The sequence below is a fragment of the Engystomops pustulosus genome, chromosome 2, assembly GCF_040894005.1.
Source record: "Engystomops pustulosus chromosome 2, aEngPut4.maternal, whole genome shotgun sequence".
Classification (NCBI taxonomy): domain Eukaryota; kingdom Metazoa; phylum Chordata; class Amphibia; order Anura; family Leptodactylidae; genus Engystomops; species Engystomops pustulosus.
In genome coordinates this window covers 154,835,771-154,856,709 of record NC_092412.1, presented here as the reverse complement: position 1 = coordinate 154,856,709, position 20,939 = coordinate 154,835,771, and the positions used below count along the sequence as shown (strand labels likewise).

Below are 20,939 nucleotides of genomic sequence, written 5' to 3'. Positions count from 1 at the left end.
TTTAGGTATACTGAGAGTCATACCCATCAAAAGAGTAGCAAAGCCGAAAAGAGCCGGGTGTTGGCTATAATATATAGCTGACACCCGCAGCTTGATGTAATAGAACTGCATTTTGCGGGAACGCACCTCCCGCCATGCAGTACTATTACGTCAAATGTCGGGAAGGGGTTAAAGTTACTAGACTCCAGAGGATGTTATTAAAGGAAATCTACCACTTAGCTATATGTGTGTTTGCTCGGTTTACATTCTGATTTTCTGTTGTCAACCTGATGCCCAAAATAGCACCGGGCGCTTCTATGTACATCACTAGCTGCTCTGTTAATAATTTACAAACGCCTCCTTCTCCTTTTCCAGCCCCCTTCCTCGGATTCAACTAGACTCAGTGACGTCACGTGACGGCTCTCGGGAATGCTTTGCGCAAGCGTGGTCTGCTCCCTCAATGCACAGCCCCTTGCTCTTTATTGTGGCTGTGGAATACAAACCCGAAACCAAATTCACTGATATCAAGTATCAGCGCTCAGAGGTCGCTATGCTACAAGATTCACCAACGAATACACAGACAATTAACACCTGCTACGCTGCTGCTTCTTCAATTAATATTTGGAGATTTAACCCTTGCTGTGCTACATAACTATACCAAAGAATATAGCATTTATTTTCCACTGCCAACAAATAATTTTCAGCAGCAGTGAAGTGCTTTGTGCATTTGCCCTAATATAAAATCAAATTTAGTCTGCCCACAGTTTCCATGATGCCTTGTGTTTTCTTATAAAGTAATTTAGCATTAAATCTAGTGAGATTCCTACAAGTAAATCCATTGAACACTGCATAGTATACATACAGGATGTATATAGCCTGGCAACTTTAATCACATAAGGGAGCATGGAGAATGTAATAAACGGTAGAAAAAGGAGTGAAATAGTTGCATGAACGTTTATAGTGTGTGCTGTGTGAGCACTAAATGCTAATAACTTTTCTGTTATGCAGACAGTGGATGGAGAGCAGAAGGGACACACACTGTAAAGGAGTGTATGAAATAGCTTGAAGTGCAGAGAGAGACAGAGAAAGTTCTGTATAATCACAGACTGCATTGTAGGGACTGATGAAGAAGAGGGACGACATTTTTCCTCACTATTCTGTACAGTCCACAGAGCAGCTCCCAGTCAGGTACACACCAAGAGCATTGTCACATGACCTTCCCCTCATCCCTCCAGAGTGAGCAGGGAGCAGCAACCCCTCACCTTTGTGAGTGAGTTGTTTACAAGGTGTTTTCACAAGACTTGTCAGCACAGCCAGAGACAGGAGTAAATTGGAGAGCATACATACTGCAGGATATAGGTAATCAAAATATAATAATAATAATATGCAATGTTGTTATACATTCCAGAATGTATAGGAATAATTGTGGGGCCTTGAGCAGGAAATCCAATGAAAATTCAGCCTCCTTTTTCCTCCTGCAGTCCCAGAATGCCAAGAAAATTCTGCATTAAAATAGTGATTTGCCCGCAAGGATACCTTGAGTTTCTCAATCTGCCGAGTATAAGCCGAGGTACATAACATTAACACCAAAAACTGGGAAAACCTATTGACTCAAGTATAAGTCAAGGATGGAAAATGCATTGGTCACAGCCTCCACCCAGTATATAGACAGCCAGCACATGACCCCCAGTATATAGCTAGGAGCCCCTGCCTCCCAGTATATAGCCAGCAGCCCCTATGCCCATTATATGGCCAGCACCAGCCCCCTAGTATATAGCCAGCCCCTGCCTCCTAGTATATAGCTAGCAGCCCCCTAGTATATAGCCAGCCCCTGCCCCCTGGTATATAGCCAGGCCTTGCCCCCTGGTATATAGCCAGTGCCTGCCCCCTAATATATAGCCAATGCCTGCCCCCTTGTAAAATGCCAGCCCCTGCCCCCTGGTATATAGCCAGGCCTTGCCCCCTGGTATATAACCAGTGCCTGCTCCCTAGTATATAACCAGTGCCTGCCCCCTAGTATATAGCCAGCAGCCCATTTCCCCCAGTAGATAGCCAGCCCCTGCCCCCAATATGCAGCTAGTGCCTGTTCCCTGGTATATAGCCAGTGCCTGCTCCCTAGTATATAACCAGCACCTGCCCTCTAATATATAGCCAGCACCTGCCCCTTGAAATATGGCCAGCCCCTGCACCCTAGTATACAGCCAGCCCCTGCCCCCTAGTATATAGCTAGCCACTACCCCCTAATACATAGCCAGCTCCTGCCCCTAGTATATAGCCAGCCCCTCCCCTCTAGTATATGGCCAGCACCTGCCCCCTAGTATATAGCCAGCCCCTGCCTCCTAGTATATAGCCAGCAGCCCCTAGTATATAGCCAGCCCGTGCCCCCTGGTATATAGCCATGCCTTGCCCCCTGGTATATAGCCAGTCCCGGCCCCTTAGTATATAGCCAGTGCCTTCCCCCTAATTTATAGCCAATGCCTGCCCCCTTGTAAAATGCCAGCCCCTGCCCCCAAGTATATAGCCAGTCCCTGCCCCCTAGTATATAGCCAGCAGCCCTCTGTGCCAAGTATGCCCAGCCTATTAAAAAAAAACCTCTCTACTCACCTTTACGACAACCCTGCAGGTCCTCTTCTGTCTTCTGAAGCTCCCTGCGCGCTGCCATTGTATATACCTTGACGTCAGCTGCTTGCTGACATCACAGTGTGTGCTCATTTTCTGCTTATACATAAATTCACACTGAATTATTTACTTTTTATCACTGTTTTAAGCAAAAAGCGTATACACCATATATTTACATTTAACAGTGCTTCTAGCCCAGTTTTCTCACTTAGAGGTACTAGTATAATCACAATTTCTTGTTCACTTTTTCTGGCGACTAAACCACCATTACACTATGTGGCAGTGGAGGGGCCGTGAAGGGGTACCCTTCAAACGCAACCGGTTTCACATGTATGTATGTGCAGTCTGTGCCAGTATTATGGCACAGACTGCTTTATACATGTAGCCCATGGTCTGTTGGTATGATTCCCCTTACCTTCCACATGACCGGCAGGGGGCAAGTACCTTCCCTCCAGCAAACCAAGGTGTCTCACTGGCCCCTACTCTCCCTGCAGACAGAAGGAGGGAGCAGAGTCCAAGGGGAGTCTTCAGTCAGCCCTGAGATGTATGCCACCAGGCAGGCGCCACCTCAGTTCCTGCAGCTACAGCCAGAGCTTTCACTGTAAGCGCCTGCACAGGCTGTAGAGAGCCCTGACCTTGCACACAGGCTGCCCATCAGAGTACTGCATGGATCAGCACTCCCCTCTGCCACCTGCTCTCTCTCATGAATATTCAGCAGTCTGAGAATTACAGGAGGACGGTGTCAGGAAAGAGCAAGCTTGTCCCTCTCCTGGTCCCAGCACCTGCTGCACAGCAAATCTGCACCAAGAGAAGGGACTCTTAGAAGACATCTGGGACAAAGCAAGGCACAGCGAGACATTCTCCCAACCTCCAGTGATGGCGGGATAGCAGTGAAAAACTGGGACTGTCCTGGAAAATCTGAGACAGTTGGGAGCTATGACCACTAGTCATAAGGTCATTGACAGGGCTCAAAAATTGAACAAATGTGTACGGAAAATAAATATTCACCATCTATTGACGCTAATAACTTTTTCATACGATGTTTTTGATCACTGCCATTTTGCTCACTTTTTATAAAAAGTGCTTTGTACATTTGGGCACTATTTTCCGTTATGGGGTTCACTGCTGGCGATACACGGTTTCTATATTTTGATAGATATATTTTGAGATGCAGCGATATCAATACCAAACGTGTTTGTGATTTTTACTGTTTATTACTGTCCCGGGTGCCCCTGCGACCCAGCTCTGGGGTCACAGGCACACCCGTGTACCTCCGCGAGGCCATTCACCTTGCCGGGTTCCAGCAGGCGTCTCCCGTGGCTCGTCGCGTGCTTCCCGCCTCCGAGGGTGTGCGTGCGTCAGCTCTTTAAAATTTAAAGGGCCAGCATGCCGATAATTGCCGCTGGCCAGCCACCTTTATGCCCCTTCCTGTGTCCCCTGCTGGATCTTTGTGCCTCAGAACCTTAGAGAAATCCTGCAATGATCCTGATTTCCCATTGTGACCTTGATTCCAGTCCTGACCACACTCCTATCCTGCCCGTCCAGACCTTCTCATGGCAACCAATTGCTCACCCCCATGACATTTGGGGAAGCAATGATCAGAACCAAGATTGCAGCTGCATCGGAAGGGTTAAAACCCGCGATCGGTGATAGCATTAGGCAGCAAAACCCAACTCTGTAAGCAGAGATGTTATTCCGTGAGCTCTCATCATACACCCCCGCACCAATGCGCCATACATGTACGTCACGGAGCGTGAAGGGGTTAATAAATCTCTCTGGTATTTTTTTAATCCCTTTTCAGATGTGCGCCGTAATAGTATGGCACACACGATCAGTTGCCGTGACAGCCTCTGGTCTTCCTGAAGACCCGTGATTTGCACATTGTAATGAATGAGGAGGAAAATCCCATACTGTCATACTGTAAATGTAAAAAAAAAAATGTCAAAAGTAAAAAAGAATTAATATTATATAAATAAACAGTAAAAATTAGGTATCGCCGTGCCCAAAAATGCCCTATTAAAATATTGTAATGTTTTTAAGCCCGTAACGGAAAATAGCCCAAAGTTGAAAATGGCATTTTGAAAAACATATACATAAAATTCAATAAAAAGTGATCAAAAGGTCATACAAATGTCCTAAAAATGGTAGCATTGAAAACGCTATCAAAAGTTGCAAAAAATAACATCACCCACAGCTTCGTACACCAAAGTATGAAAAAGTTATTAGCACCAGAACATGGCAAAATCGAAAAAATATATTTTTGTACAGGAGGTTTTAATATTTGTAAATGCATGAAAACATTATAAAACCTATATAAATTTGATATCCCCGTGATCACACCGACCCAAAGAATAAAGTAGAAAGTCATTTGGGGCGTACAGTGAAAACCTTAAAATCCAAACCCACAAGAAAAAGGAGCAATTGCATTTTCACTGCAAAAATACCAATACTATGAAGTGCAATTTGTTACACAGAAAACAAGCTATAACAGAGCTCTTTACATGTAAAAATAAAAAAGTTATAGATTTTTGATGGGGAGTGAAAAATGGAAATGAAAAAACAAAAAAAGGACCATTAAGGGGTTAAATAATCGCAAGTACAGTAAAATAATCACAACAGCACATAGGCCAGAAGGAGAGTGGAGTGACCTTGTAACTTTTAGCGATTTATTTTTAAAAAATCACAAATAAATTTGGCTTTGCAAGTTGGTGCACTAGCAGTGGTTTTATGTTTTAACCATTATTTATAAGAGACTCCAAAAAAATCGCACAAAAACACCTTGATAAATATTCCTCATTGTGCATGTCTAATTCAGAGCCTCTGAGTGAAGTAGGTGAACCAGGAGAGATCACATCCGGCTGCCGAATATTGATGTCGAATAATGGGGCACGTTTACTTACCCGGTCCCTTGGAGTTCGCGAAAGTGCATTGTCCATCCGGAATGCACTGTGCCGTGATTCTCTTAGATCATGCGCCCGTTTTCCTGCATCTGTCACTTCCCCGATCTGGTCCGCCGGAGTTCCCCATCTGCCTCCCGGTGCATGTAAGTGCTTGGCTTGCGACTCATTTCTGTCGCACGAAAGCCAGTGCGATTGCGCCAAAGTCCGATCGCGTGTGGCAAAAACCCCTTTTAAATCCCTGTCCCAGCGGTGCAAAATGGAAAGCCTAGGTTTATAAAGTATAAACAAAACGGCTAGGGTAAGAAAATTTACTTAGCTAGATAATATAGTCTCTTTCATAGTGGGTTGGGAAGGTTCATACACTGAATAGCTTTACCAAAACCAAGGTGTCTGATACCAAAAAGCTTTGCACCTCAGTGACTGTGATTTAGGAGATGACGTGTCACCATGATAGATTAAATTATATTTTCAGGTGGATTGCTCTTTCTGTATGGAGCTATTGAAATTCAATAAAGTAATAAATGTCTCTCTTGCCACCATCCAGTTATGAGACGGTGGCAAGTCCCAGGGAACTAGGGACACAACTCTGCATACAGAAAGATAAACTTTGATCTAACTTATCTTTTTTTATAAAAAATAAATATGTACACTATCCTCTATGGCAGTGGTGGCGAACCTATGGCACGGGTGCCAGAGGTGGCACTCAGAGCCCTTTCTGTGGGCACTCAGGTTATCACCCAAGGTGTTGACATAACTGCATTATCTTTGGAAGCCATCCTGCTGGACCCACCATTCTTCCTGCACAGAGAGACCCTGGAGAGAAGCTACAATGAGAGTCTGAATTTGTCCTCCTTTATTCAACTGTATTGGTGGCCTCAGGGACCGATACGTTTGAATGATGTGGAAGAACTGGTAGCAATAGGTTGCAGCTTAAAATGCCATGTTGGCACTTCACGGTAATTAAGTGGAATTTGGTTTGCAGCTTGGGCACTCTGTCTCTAAAAGGTTCGCCATCACTGCTCTATGGGGAATGGGGGAGCCAGAAAAAGGGTTCCTGATGACAGGTTACCTTTAACTGTCTTCCAGTAATTTTATGCAGAGGTCACAGTGATAGCCTTTCACAGTAATATTGTGTATGTGTCCAAATACCTGTACAGAAGTAGGTTGTAAAACTACACAGACACATTAAAACAAGTTATGTCTCATGCTGGAAATTTCCTCTTTTAAATACACTAATTCATCACTTACTGTATTCGCTGTTCATCTTTCTCCCTTAGCTGTGTGTCTCGCTCCAGAACTTGGTTTATCACTCGTTGCTCCTCACCAGTCAAAAAACTGAGATCCAGAAGGTCTGCACTGTCATCCATTATTTGCCTACATTTGTCACAGCAGCATGGGGCACAAGTAAATCACACCTGATAAATGTCCATGGGTCGTATGATGTAATATTACTTGGTAGCTACAGAGAAACATAAAATAAGGATGAATATATCTTAAAGAAAACATATGACACGGAACAACAGAAAATAAATAAAATAATACAACACACTGTGGAGCAGTGTGCTAGTTACAGCTGCTTGGCGGTGAATTTACAGGATGTATGTTTAATACAAATACCACAAACCTTGAATAAGGAAGTGATGAACTAAGGTCTGGCAAAAGGAAGGTTAAAGAAACATAATTTTTTACACCACTAAAACCATTTTTGAACCATATATTGGGTTGGAATATGAAAACTAATAGAAGACCTAAAAGTAAATAAGAGCTCATGATGCAACACAAACTAATTCTCATACATACAATAAGACTCTTGATGTACTCGTAGGACTCTTTATCTAAAAACCAAATGTTTAGTTTTATGTGACCAAGGAGCTAACATAGCTCCATAAAGAAAGTACTACTATTAAGTCAAATAGGTAAAAATTACTTAGCAGAGGAGGAGATCAGGGGCTTCTACGTCACTTGAGCTCTTGGGTGTGCTCTCCCTTCTAAATTATATTTGTGTTTAATCACCCCACCCATAAAGAAAATAGTGACTTAAAGAAATAGCAAAGTAAAACTGTGTCAGTCACAAACTTTACTCTGACGTATAAGAAAAGGTCCTGGTCCAAACAAATAAGATTATCAGACTTTCTATTAGTAACCAAATATACTGCACTGGCATGCTATTAATAACACAGACAAACTTTCTTTGAGAGCTTTAGAAATGTACATATATATTTTTATTGAGAAGATAAGTGAAGATAAGTATAAGGGGTCAAGTGACATAGCTTGGGGAAAAAGAACCCGTGTACCAAAATACACTCAACAGAGAAGAGGGGCGAAAGAGGGCAGACTTTATCTCAACCCACAAATCAGTACTCAGCAGGGCAAAAAGGCAACTTGATAATACTTTATCAAATGTGGTACAGACATGCCTCCAAGTTGTTTTATGAAGATACATTAAGCGAGCAATAATCCTCTACTTTTCCGTCCAATATGAAGTGAAACACAGATTTCAATAATGTATTATATTTTAACTTAGTTAAATCTGCCAACTCTGATACTGACTCCAAGGTAGGTCATATATTTATCACAGGCCTTGAATGTGAAGTCATATGTGGCATGTAGCAGTTTTTTGCCATAGAAGCCTTGAAATAATTGCAAATACTTGTGCATTCCATGTGGGCATAGAGGGGCCCAGCCGCCGGTGGAGCTGGCATAGTTTTCCACAACGTCCATGCTGCCTGTCATATAGAAGCATAGGTCTCTTGATGTAGCAGGACCGGGGGTGGGGGGGGGACGACTTTAGCTCGTACGCTGCTGGTGTATGGTAAATTGCCCCCTATAAGTTTCTTATTATGGGATGGGAGGTTACAAAACAGGGCTTCAGTTTTATTAAAATGAATATGTATACCAGATGCTATTGCAAACTTTTTGGGTAATGCCATAGGGCAGTGATGGCTAACCTATGGCACTGGTGCCATAGGTGGCACTCAGAGCCCTATCTGTGGGCACTCAGGCCATCACCAGAGATGACTCCAGGTATCTTCCTGCAGTCCCAGGCAGCCCAGGACTTGCTGTGCACAGAGCTATTTTAAAGTGACAGTGCTACCAGGGACTATTTTCTGCTTAATTGGTGTCCTCAGATTGAAAACTGTGACAGAGAAGGGAGTATAAATCACAAATTAAATTTCTGTGTTGGCACTTTGCGATAAATAAGCGGCTCTTTGTTGTAGTTTGGTCACTCGGTCTCTAAAAGGTTTGCCATCACTGGCATAGGGTTAGGGTTGGTGGATATTTTCAGCGTCTCTGATGACTTGGGGTACAATAGCTTAATGGTAGACAAAAAGAAGCCTGGTATGGCTGAGAAAAAAAGTCAGAGGCCTTCTCAATGTCTAGGACAACAAATTAGTTTTAATCAATGAGATACAGTACTTTCCTGTCAGGAGCCTGCCGTGACTGTATAAACCTGACTTGGTCATTGTGGACCAAGGAGGGTAATGCGGAATTCAGGCATTTAGCAAGAATAACCGTCAACAGCTTATGGTCAAGATTTAATAAGGAAATAGGAAAAAAACATCTGGTGGTTTTCTACCCTTGGCACCTTTCCCAACTTCAACCTCATTACTGCCTCCTTCACCTTCTCCAGGGAAATGGGGACATTTAGAGTCTGATACCTCTCTGCATTAACTTTATAAAGAGAGGCCAAAGTAAGGAGATATGAAAGACATAGAAACATTAATGGGTTTGGTATAAAGCTTTGTGTAGTAATCTGTAAAAATATTATAAATAGCAGTGGGATTGGAGGTGGTAGATCATGTGGGGCTACGTTGCTCATAGACCGTATTGAGGGCCTGGGTGTTAGGTCATTTATGGGCCAAAATCTATCAGGTCTATTTGCCTGTTTCAAGTAGAGTGCCTCAGTTCACTGAATCACACGTTCAGTGCATTTGGTGAGAAAGAGATCTATCTGCAGTTTGGTAGCCAGGGCTCTTGCAAATACTAACTAATTAGCTGCCTCCATATTCATAAGGCATCTCTATAGTGTGAGAGCAGATTTACATTTTTTGGTTTGAGCAGTATTATATTGGCTTTATTTTTCATTTAATACAAATATCAACTTAACCTATATACCGTAATATGAACTATAAAATAGGATGTTCCAATACCAACAACAACAACACATACTTCCAATAAAAGGTACAAGGAACCAATTTACAAGACAGTATAAATGAAAGAAAATTATCTGTATAAACTAGAAAACCTTATTATTGAAATACATGATCTTGACTTTCTACTGAAAAGGCAACAATAATTATTGTCAATTAGAATACATTTTACATACACATCAAGTCAAAGTCCCAATATTGCCACAAAAACCAAAGTGCACACAAGTTCTACCATATAGGTATATTGTACATGACCTCCAAAAGCATTGCAAATTGCATTCGTAAGGTAGTCCAATCCCCAGCTCTCCTAAGGCAAGAAGCTATGCCAATACCACTCACTGGCAGTCAGAATATAATGTAAAACACATGAATTTAACCAATAAACCAATGTTTGAAACCATTCATTTGTAGATTTTAAATTATGCGCCAGCCATCTTGTGACTTGGTCTAGTATACCATTTATAGGTAAAGGTTTATAGTAGACTTTGTTACTGTCTGATCTAGATTATAAAGCAGAAGTAGTAGGACCGTTTGATATAAAATTTTGTAGAATAAAAACAAAACTTGTAATTACTGTTTAAAGAAAATCTACCATCGAAATCAAGCATGATAGACCAGGGACACTTATTCATAGATTCAGGCACCATGCGGTAGCTTCAAAGACTTTTTACAATGAGAAAAGAAGATCTCCCTCCCCCCTGCACTTCCTGCTGCTGCTAGATTGTACAGGCAGAGGGAGGAGAAAAGAGCGGGGGGTTGGTTGATAAATGTTCTGCACAGGGTAACAGCCTGGGAAGCCACATCACTGAGGGGAGAGCAGGGGGTTGGGTGAGACATGTTCGGGACAGTGTAACAACCAGGGAAGACACAGCACTAAGGGCTCTAGTAAGGTCCTCAGTGCCCTTCTGGCTCATTAGCATAATTATAAAAGTGGAGGTTAGAAAAAAAGGAGGCAATGTGTAACACATATATGAAGATTACCACTGTCACAGTGCCTGGAGTAAGTGCCCATGCTTCTTTTTGAAGGTACATTTCCGCTGGCTATTTTTCCTTCTTTTCTTTCTTCTTCCCTAATTTTCTTTGCCCTGTGCCTATCTCTATCTCTTTCTAGACTGTATCTATTTAGGCTGGTATCTGCTAAGTCTTTATTACTGTGAAAATGTACCGCTTAAAAATTGCAGACCATTTTTTATCCTTCTTGACACTGTCTTCCCACCACTTGTTATTTTATACTGAGCTTAGCTTATATTTACCTATTGTTAAAAACTGCACTAAAAAAAGCAGCTCCTAGTGCTACCTCCGATAACGCTAGCAAACACTGTCACGCTGTACAATAGAAAACGCCGGACCATGCTGTAAGTGGTCAGGCATATTCATGAGGGGGTGGAATTAGGGGTGGTGACTGGCTGGCCTATGAAATATGACGCTCCAGGGGAGAAGCAGCGCCTCAGACCACCCCCCTCATGAACATGCCTGACAGCACGGTCCTGTGTTTTCTATTGTACAGTGCAGCAGTGTTTTCTAGCGTTATCACAGGTTTCTGATAATGCTAGAAGTGTAACACTGCTGCGTCTGCTGCAGTTTTTACTGGTGACAGTTCCTCTTTAAAGTATTATGGTGCCTATATGACTATGCAAATCTGCATTTGTCCTTATACATTGTGAATTTTGGTTTTAGATAATGTCTTATAGTAATGTACTTGTCCTGAGAGACATTAATCAAGCCAGGAGGGATCAGGCCAGTGTGACTCATCCAGGCCCCATCGAATACTAACAGGTCATTTGTATGCAGTGTTATGCTGAACCTACCAGAATATGTCACTGTGATCCTGTCACTGTTATCTCCTGCTTAAGATGAAACACTTTTCATGTGACTGGAACCCTTTAAATACTAGAACAGTAGAATATGTTGTGTGTTGTTCATCTGAAGTTGTAGTTCTGCAATTTTAAGACCTTCTAAGGACCAGATAATTTTACTACAGCCTGACATGTGAACAAGAAAATTCAAATAGTTTTGACTTTTTTCTCAAAACTTTATAACTTAACATGACTTATAAAATACAGAAATGAGAATAAAACATCACAAAACAGAGATAAGTGTTTTATATACCCAGACATTTCTAAGTTTTAAGGATCAATTAAACCAACAAAAATTAAAAAATATTGCTCATATTGTAATCACATATTTCTTCTGAAATCAGTATAAGGCTACATTTACGTCACCTTTTTTGGATACGTTCAGCGGGGACATGGACATATACTTGCAGTCGGAAGCATCCTTTTGTCTCCATCTGAGAAGTAGCACCAGGACATTCTATTCTGGTGGAAAAACACGGTGGTGCAATTCTATTCTGACTGAGGTGAAATATTAAATGGTGCCACCCCTCAATAAACATCATAAGAAAGGAATCTAAGCAGTCAACTGCCATTGATTCAATTACAATTAAAAAAAATCCCTTTTTTAAAGAAAATAGACATAAACAGTCAATATACCGCACATATAAATATGTGCCTGCAGTAACTATAACGCACAACAAATATGTACCTGCAGTCACTATACTGCACACATTAGTATATACCTGTAGTCACTATACCATACGCATAAATATGTCCCTGTAGTCACTATACCATATTCATAAATACATTCTTGCAGTCTCTATATTATACACATAAATATGTACCTGCAGTAACTACTGTATACCGCACACAAAAATATGTACCTGCAGTAACTATAACACACAACAAATATGTACCTGCAGTCGCTAAACTACACACATTAATATGTCCCTGTAGTCACTATACCATACTCAAATACATCCCTTCAGTCTCTATACTATACGCATTAATATGTACTTGCAGTAACTAGACCGCACACATTAATATAATCTTCAAGTCACTGTAACGTACACATAAATATAAATCTGCAGTCACTTAACAGCACAGATCAATATATAACTACAGTCACTTTACCATACATTTACCATATTTTACCAAGGAAAATATTACACTGGTCTAGAATATATAATTAAAATTTTTGTCTCGGGGCTCAAACCAAAAACGAAATATAAAACCTACGAAAATGAGATCCTAGTATCAAAAAATTACATAATTCCATGTTATACTTCATCAATATATAATTTTATTGTTTAGTTACACCAACACCTCATATTAAAAATACTCCTGTTGACCAGCAGAATGAGGTGCCACTCAGTTATCTTTTTGCTGTGGGTGCAGTCAATCGGAGCATTGCCCCAGAGCCGGCCACAGCCCGATCGCATATCTGTTTCCAGTGACACACATGTGCTTGGTAACCAGAACCTGGTGTCTTGTGTTGTTTAAATGCATTTCACTGGAAACACGTATGCGATCGGGGTGAGGCCCGCCCCCTGGAACTAGCTTTGCGTTTGTAAATGCAACACTAGCGCCACCAGTGACTGCACCCTGTGTGAACACAATCCAGCCTTCAGGTGGTGCCACAACTACTGATTCTAACATGACATCTATATCAGACTCTAACAAGTCAAGTCATGTGACCTGCACCTGTGGGCAGGGCCAACATTAGGGGACGGCAAACTGACCCTTGAAAGAGGAGAATCTCTTCTTTCAAATTAATCTAAAATTGTTTCTAGGTGTCAGGGAACTGGAGATATACAGGTTAAAAGTGAGAATTTCAGGTGTAATTTTTATATACAGTATAAAGATCACTCCCGATGGCACTTTTGCAGTTAATATCTTTATTTCCCTGACACATAGAAACACAAATTTATATAAATGAGAATGTAAAGTAGAGGAGTGTCTCATACCATCGCTTCTCTGTGCAGGTGGAATCTTCATAGCAGTGCTCACTGACTTCTGGCAGCAAACATGCACAAATCAAAGTAGATTGTTGCGGCACATCTGTGTAAAATCAAGCTTCTTCATTTAACATCCATTAAAATTCCATGAATAGGCTTAAGACGTAGGCGAAATGCATCAGTTTCACTCCTACACCTACTATTCACACTGTCCAGTGTATTTTAATTGATGTTAAATAAAGAAACTTGATTTTACTCGGATGTGCCAAGACAATCCACTTTGATTTGTCTATATAAGAGGAGACTCTCCTCTTTCATAGGAAGTGAGATTCTAGGAGTCACAGAGGCAGAGATATAGCCCCCTGAAGTGTAACACCCCCCCCCCCTCCAGATTCTTAGCCATCAGCTGCAGGGAGAATTTGGAGGATACTGGACACAGGAGCTGCTGCACCTCATAGATAATATAAATATTTCCTAATATGTTAGCAAATTTTGATGAAGGATAATATCAACTAATGCTCATGTTTTTAACCCTCTCTTATCGAGAGCAATCTAAGAACACGCTTGCTCTCTAATTACCTTTTATTTTGTGCACTTTTTTTTGCAAAAATTGAGCGATATGGTGAACATTCGATCCTCCTCGCCTAATATGGCTACATATTAACATATTTATTTGGGTTACCATTGTGAAAGGGAGCATACAATGATAGATCTGTGAGAAGAGCAGTGCAATTTTATGCAAAAATAGTTTGGTGGCCCCTGTGGATTTAACATTTCTATTGCTGCATATTTTGGTGAATATACACGTGTGGTATGTATTAATTCCTCACATCTTGCTGTTTTATATAAGTATTCTGCATTTGTACATATTTTAGAGGAAATTTAGAATTTCCATGCAAGTTTTGCATTTTATTACTGTTTTCTGCAAAGTTGCATGAAGTTGGTAGTGTGCCACACTAACGAGGGAGTGGCCAAATTAACACTTTTTCACCTCCCATAAAAAGTTTAATAAAAAGTCATCAGAATGTCATACAATAAAAGTGTCAAATGTACACTAAATGTTCAGGCACAGGTTATAGCTCAATTAATAATAATAATAAAAATATTTATTTATATAGTGAAATTATATTCTGTAGTGCAGTACCGATTTTTGATGGACATAAAGAAGACATTACAATAAAAAGAGCTTGTATAATGGACCAGCCATTCTTTATTAAGGTGACGGAATAAAAATAATTTCATAAATAAAAAGGCTGCTGCTTGAACTAGCCATAAGCCGCCATATACAGAGTCCAAGGTCAATGGGACTGCAGAGAAGCTAGAGCTAGAAGTAGAGCTTAGAGCCTACAGTTTGGTATTTGGTTTCTACCTGATAACAGACGGGATGAGCACACAGGATGGGTTAGTAAAAAGAGAATTGAACATGCCTTTAGGAAATGTGATAGGCTTGCATAAAGAGATGGGTTTTAACAGCATGGTTGAAGCTTTGGAGGTTGGATATAAGTCTCATGGCCAGTGGTACTTTCTGGTGAGGAGAGATAGGGAGGTGCAGTGTTGTGCATAGATGAGGGGGTTATTTTAAACTGTATTTGGAAGGAAATGGGCAACCAGTGCAGATACTAGAGATGTTTTTGACTTGCAACCAGCAAGAGCAATCAAGTAATTGAATATATGGTGCAAATTAGAGGATGGTTAGTAGAGGATGGACAGTTAAGAAGTTCAGTCTTAGAAAGATTAAGTTTCAAGAAGAGATTAGACATGAAGTAAGAGAGCAGAGAGAAAATCTGAAGTAAGGCAGGGTGATGTTACGTGCTGAAGTATATAGCTGGGTATCATCAGCATAAAGATGATACATTTGGTTTATCCAACTTGGGCAACATAAAGGGAAATGAGAAGAGGATCTAAGAATGAGCCATGCCAACCCTAATAGTAAGAGGAAGAGGAGACAAAAAAGATCAGGAAAAGGAAACAATGAAAGTGCGGCCAAAAGGATAGGAAGAAAACCAAGAGTGTCCATTAGGCCAATAGAGCGAAGGATCCTGAGGAGGAGCTGGTGGTCCAAAGTGACAAACGCTGCTAAGAGGTCCAGAAGATTGATGAGACAATAGTCACATTTGGATTTAGCAGAGAGGAGATCATTGGAGATGAGAGACTGGTCAATCAACAGCATGCTTGAAAGAGGGAAAGACACCCAGCGAGAGAGACGGGTTGAATTTTTTAGTGAGGTGAGAAGTAACTGCTGGAGAGAGGGACTGTACGAGATGGGAGTAGATGGGGTCACTGATACAGGTAGTGGGGCGAGAAAAGGAGAGGAGTCTGGACACTTCTTCCTCTGTGACTGGCTCAAAGGAAGAGAGCAAACAGGATGAGGTACCACAGGGAAAGGGATTTAATGGAGTAAATGGATTGTAAAACTGTTTCCTGCATTCAATTTTATCTTTTAAGTAATTGTGCAGATCCTTGGCCCCAAGGCCTGTGATAGGTGGCTGCACCCTTGGTGTTAGTAAAGAGAGATTAGTGAAATAGACCTGTTTAGCAAGATGAAAGGCAGAGTTGTGGGGTCTGAGCATACATTTGAAGTACAGAAGTAAAAAGTCTGCTGAAGTGAGCAATTTTCACCAAAGACATTTGGCATTCATGACAATGTAGCTGGCTGATTGATTTATCAAGAGGCCGGACCCTCCTTATATACACCGCATGTCGGAGGGGCAGGGTTTTCATCATACGCCGGAGCATGTTATCAAAATATTTAAACAGAAGTTCACATTTTTTCCAATATCATATTTACCATATAAGATAAACAATTTTATATTTTAACAGTATGGACCTGATTCAGAAGCTGGGACACTTAATGTGTTTCTTATTATTCTTGCTTATTTACTTTGCTATTTAATCTAAGGAATTAATTTACATTTTTATAATTTTTTATTCATTTTTATTTTTCATCTGTGCAATATCAGACACAGCCTGGAAGCAAAAGAGTAGTAGTTTATTGAAAACTCTACTCTGCCTATGTTGACTATGGCTGCTGTCAGACACCACCAATGACATATGATCATTTTTACTACATAGGGGTCATCTACGGGATTTGTCAACTCCAATTATAGTGTCCCGGATTGTTATTTTTGTAGGTTAAATATTGAATAAAGGGAGAAACAGTGAACAAAACAGGTATTGTCTATAAATGACTGCCAGGAAGAACTGCACGCTCACTGAACATACAGCAACAGAGAGACTGACAATATGTTTGCACTACAGGTTTATAGAAAAATTAACCTCTGAGCCCATCAGCTTGTCACATAAACAGGAAAAGGGATCCACATGTCTGTCAGTTCCACACACACATACCAGGTGTTGCCTCAAATTATCTTGGCTGGAAATACAGGTGACTCTTTTAGCCATAGGCAATAAAAAAAATGTCCTTTTCCGTATGTCACTGTAAACATCATAAGACACAAGCTTGTAATATTGTAAAAGTTAAAAATGAGAAAATATAATATTATAACCACATATGGAATATTTTTCCTGTAAAAGTCCTTGCTGATAGTTTGACCACACGTTGGTCAACATGGACTATTTAAGGACCTGATATTAAACGCCTTTCTTTACAAATCTCTCAGCCGCTCCTATTTGTCTTAAATTTCCTTTATTTCAGCTTACCTGTGTGTGAGAGCAAAGATCCTGTCCAGGTGTACAAGCAATTTGTGTGGAGCGTAGGTATGTGTGTGCAGACAGTATGCATAGCACTGAGTCACTGCAGAACACTCCACCCACAGGACAGGCACACCTCTTTCTTTGGTATACATAGAACAAATATAAAATGCTATCAACTTTGTAAGCACTGACAGAGCTTCCACGTATCAGCTGTGTTTATGTTTTATAACTTGCATGAGTTCTAAAACCATAAGCCATAAACTAAGCCACATTATTGAGTATGCTGATTAAAAAAAGATGTTTCTAAGATGTGTTTAAAAAAGATCTAAGTCTAATTCACAATTAAGCTTATCCACATCTAGTCAAATGCTTGTCCCCATGTACATTGCAGTTACATAAACTTTAGTGTAGACTGTGCAATTTAGTGCAATAAGATATATACGGTCTAGTAGGGCTCCTCAAATTAACTCGTGCCTACTGATGCCATCCTTGTCACAGTGTGGTCTTTATGTCAATCCCAAAATATTACTGCATACAACTGATCATTTCATTGATTTCTGTACACTTGGTAGGCTCCTATTGAATTTCACTTTTTTCATGCTTTAGACCTTAAGGTGAACTTGGGTTCATACAAGATTGGTTTCCATATTGGAAAGAGATAGGGGCCCTTAAGGCTGGTTGCAACTGTACCTTCTATACCGCCTGCAAGGCTGATGCCAATTTAGGGAAAGTAGGGAAAAATCACTAGTATGGCAGTCATAATAACTCCCTTGATCGACAGAAAGTACAGATGTGATATTATTCCTCTCCAGAAAGACATCCAGGCCCCTCTTGAACAGGTTCAAATTATCAGCCATTTCAACATCTTGTGGCAGAGATTTCCACAATTCCTCCTGTTGATAAAAATCACTCCATGGTCATGTGCAGGAATTGGCACTCAAATATTAATATTTCAATATATTTTTAACATTTCAAATAAGTGATTTTTTCCCCCAGGTACAGTGGCAAGGCACAGGGCAGAAAGAGTACTGCCAAAGCCGGGTTCATTGACCTGTTCATACAAATGGATCATAACACTATTAAAGCATTGAAATATTAGAACAGTGGCTGTTGCAATGAGTGCCAAATTAATGGGCTACATGAAATAAACAATTACTGTAAGCTTTCTATGGAATCACAGCAAGCGGAGTTCTGTTGCAAATTGTAAAACTTTTGATATTACAAGCAATAATATATATTCTCACAAAATTCATACTTGCATCCTTAGGAAACCGATACTGAACAAGAAAAGTCAACCACGTAACAAATTGTAATTCCTAGTGTCAATATTTAATATTCCATGCAGTGTACTGGAAAGCTGGAAAAAAATCCAAATGTGGTGAAATTAACAAAAAATGCATTTGCATTATTTTCTTATGGGCTGTTGTTTTTTAGCTTTCACAGTGCGCTCCAGATGACACCCCTTTATTCTTTGAATCGGTATGATCATGGAAATACAAAATTTATAAAGGTTAATTATACAAAAACATTTCTTTGTTTTGCCATATTCTGACATGAAAACTGTACATACTTGTGTATAAGAGTTTTTCAGTACAAAAAATGTTTAGGTGGACTGTAGAGCATTTCATTTTAATAGGGGAACTGCTCCAGGGCATTTCACTAATAGAGAGATTGCTACAGGGCATTTTATTATTAGTGGGGGTGCTGCAGGGCACTTCATTACAGGGGGTGCATGGATAGTGTTTGAAAAGTATGCAAGAGAGGTTAGCGCTTCTTCACAGTTTCCCCTTTTGTATTAATCCAATTAATATTATAAAAAAAACAATGCGTTTCGGCACTGCACTAGCTCCTTCATCAGGTTTAAAGAGTATATTATAAAAATGATAGATAATAGACGGTATTGCATGCTTCTTTTATAACTACAAACAAGGAAATGCATCAGACCATTGATGGACTTTTATGAACCATATAATAGGAAAGTATATCTGTCCATCACTACTATATAAACAAGTATATCACAAGAATACTAGAGGGTTTAGACACTTAAAAACAAACGTTCTTAATTTGAAAGGGACAAGACATACCTATAGGAATACAACGCATAATCCATATTAATTGAAAATAAAACTTCATTAAACTATATTATACATGCATGCATATATGGTTCTCGATTATACCCTTCTGTATCTATCGTTTTTCTAATATACTTTTTACCTGATGAAGGCACTAGTACAGTGCCGAAAGGCATTGTTTTTAGAATATTTATTGGATGAATACAAACGTGGAAACTGTGAAGAAGCACAGTTGTGGATATCCTTGTGGATTCTCTTGCTCGCATACTCTTCAATCGATATAAAATGAAGGGTTAGGCCTATGGACGTTGATCCCTGGGGTTTATCTCCATGGTATGCTGCTCTCCACCAATAAGAATATTATATGCTGACAAACCAAGATACTAAAAAGGTGAGCAATTTACCGTGCATATGAACTATCGGAATCATTACGCAACATTTGAGTCGCTTGCACTCTATGTTTTCTCTTGTCTCGCTATAGAAACTGGTCCATCCCCCACTTTTAAGGGGGTGCAGGAATAAGGGACACATGCAGGATATAGTCCAATTCAAGTGTTTTATTCACATTCTGCGGTCAAACAACTTAAAGAGGACCTGTCACCTCTAAACACTGCACTTGAAGCTGCTTACTTAAGTAAGCAGCTCCTAGTGCTACAACAGACGCCACAGTGTTACACTGCTAGCATTATCGGAAACCTCTAATAATGAAAATGTCAGCTTGTCCTGGAAAAATGAAGTAATAATTTTTTAGTGTAATAATTTTTGGCGTACAAAAAGTTTGCATTTTGGATAAAATCTATTATCACCTAATAACACCTATATAAATTTGGTTTCCCTGTGATCATACCAAATGAAAGAATGTATGTGAGATGCTAATTGGAGTGTACAGTGAAAGATGTAAAAACAGAGCCCACAAGAAAATGTAGAAAATGTGGAATTAAGGGAAAAAGGGCCTTGGAATTAAGGGGTTTAAAGACGGTACAGCAACACAGCCTACACATTTCAAGTTACAAACCTCATGGCTAGTGTGTTCACATGCTGGACACCATTAAAAACACAACTGCACCAATCACAATTAGGCCTCAAGCACACGACGATATGGTCTTTTCTGTTCTGTATATACAGCTGTATTCTGACCATAAATACGGGTGTATTGCAACAGTATGGCAATGTATTGCACCGTATTAGTACCGTATCCGTATAAAATACGTTGGGCTGGAAGATGATGGATGGCTGACTATTGGCTGGCTGACAGAATGCACCTCCCACTGGTTCTGGATACTGCACATATATATGGCAGAATACGGTGCACCTACCATCAAAATCCATCATGATAAACCAGGGGCACTGTGGCTGTGGTAATCTTCTTATTTTTGTTATCCATGGCCTCCATCCTTTTAAAATTTTAAAATTTAAAATGATACTAATGAACTAGAAGGGATCTACGGGAACATTACCAGAGCCCCTTGATGTTGTAGTTTCACAGGCAATGAAGGAGCACGCCTCATCACCTGCTCCCTCTGCACTTTCCCCTCTCCCTCTGGCTGCTGTCACATGGGGAAGTGCCCTTGCACTATGTAACAGCCTGTGAAGTTACAGCATGGAGGGACTTTTGTAATGTCACCTAGAGCCTTTCTCACTCATGAGCATCTTTTTAAAAGTTGATGGATAACAAGCATAAGAATATTACAACAGTCCCAGTGCCTGGGTCTATGAGTAAGTATCCTTGTTTATCATGTATCATTTTGATGGTATTTTCCTTTAATGTAAT

General features: G+C 40.3%; 1 protein-coding gene across 1 annotated transcript in view; it reads right to left on the bottom strand.

The window, feature by feature from the left end:
- The window catches only part of SYTL1 (synaptotagmin like 1), a 73,659-nt gene extending 56,465 nt beyond the window's left edge, over nt 1-17,194 (bottom strand). The window contains exons 1-2 of the mRNA XM_072137020.1: nt 17,103-17,194; nt 6,747-6,957 (exon numbers count right to left, since the gene is read on the bottom strand). Of these exons, the coding sequence (XP_071993121.1) occupies nt 6,747-6,865 (119 nt within the window). The 5' untranslated portion in view covers nt 6,866-6,957; nt 17,103-17,194. The remainder of the gene's footprint in view (nt 1-6,746; nt 6,958-17,102) is intronic.
- Nucleotides 17,195-20,939: the final 3,745 nt, after the last annotated feature.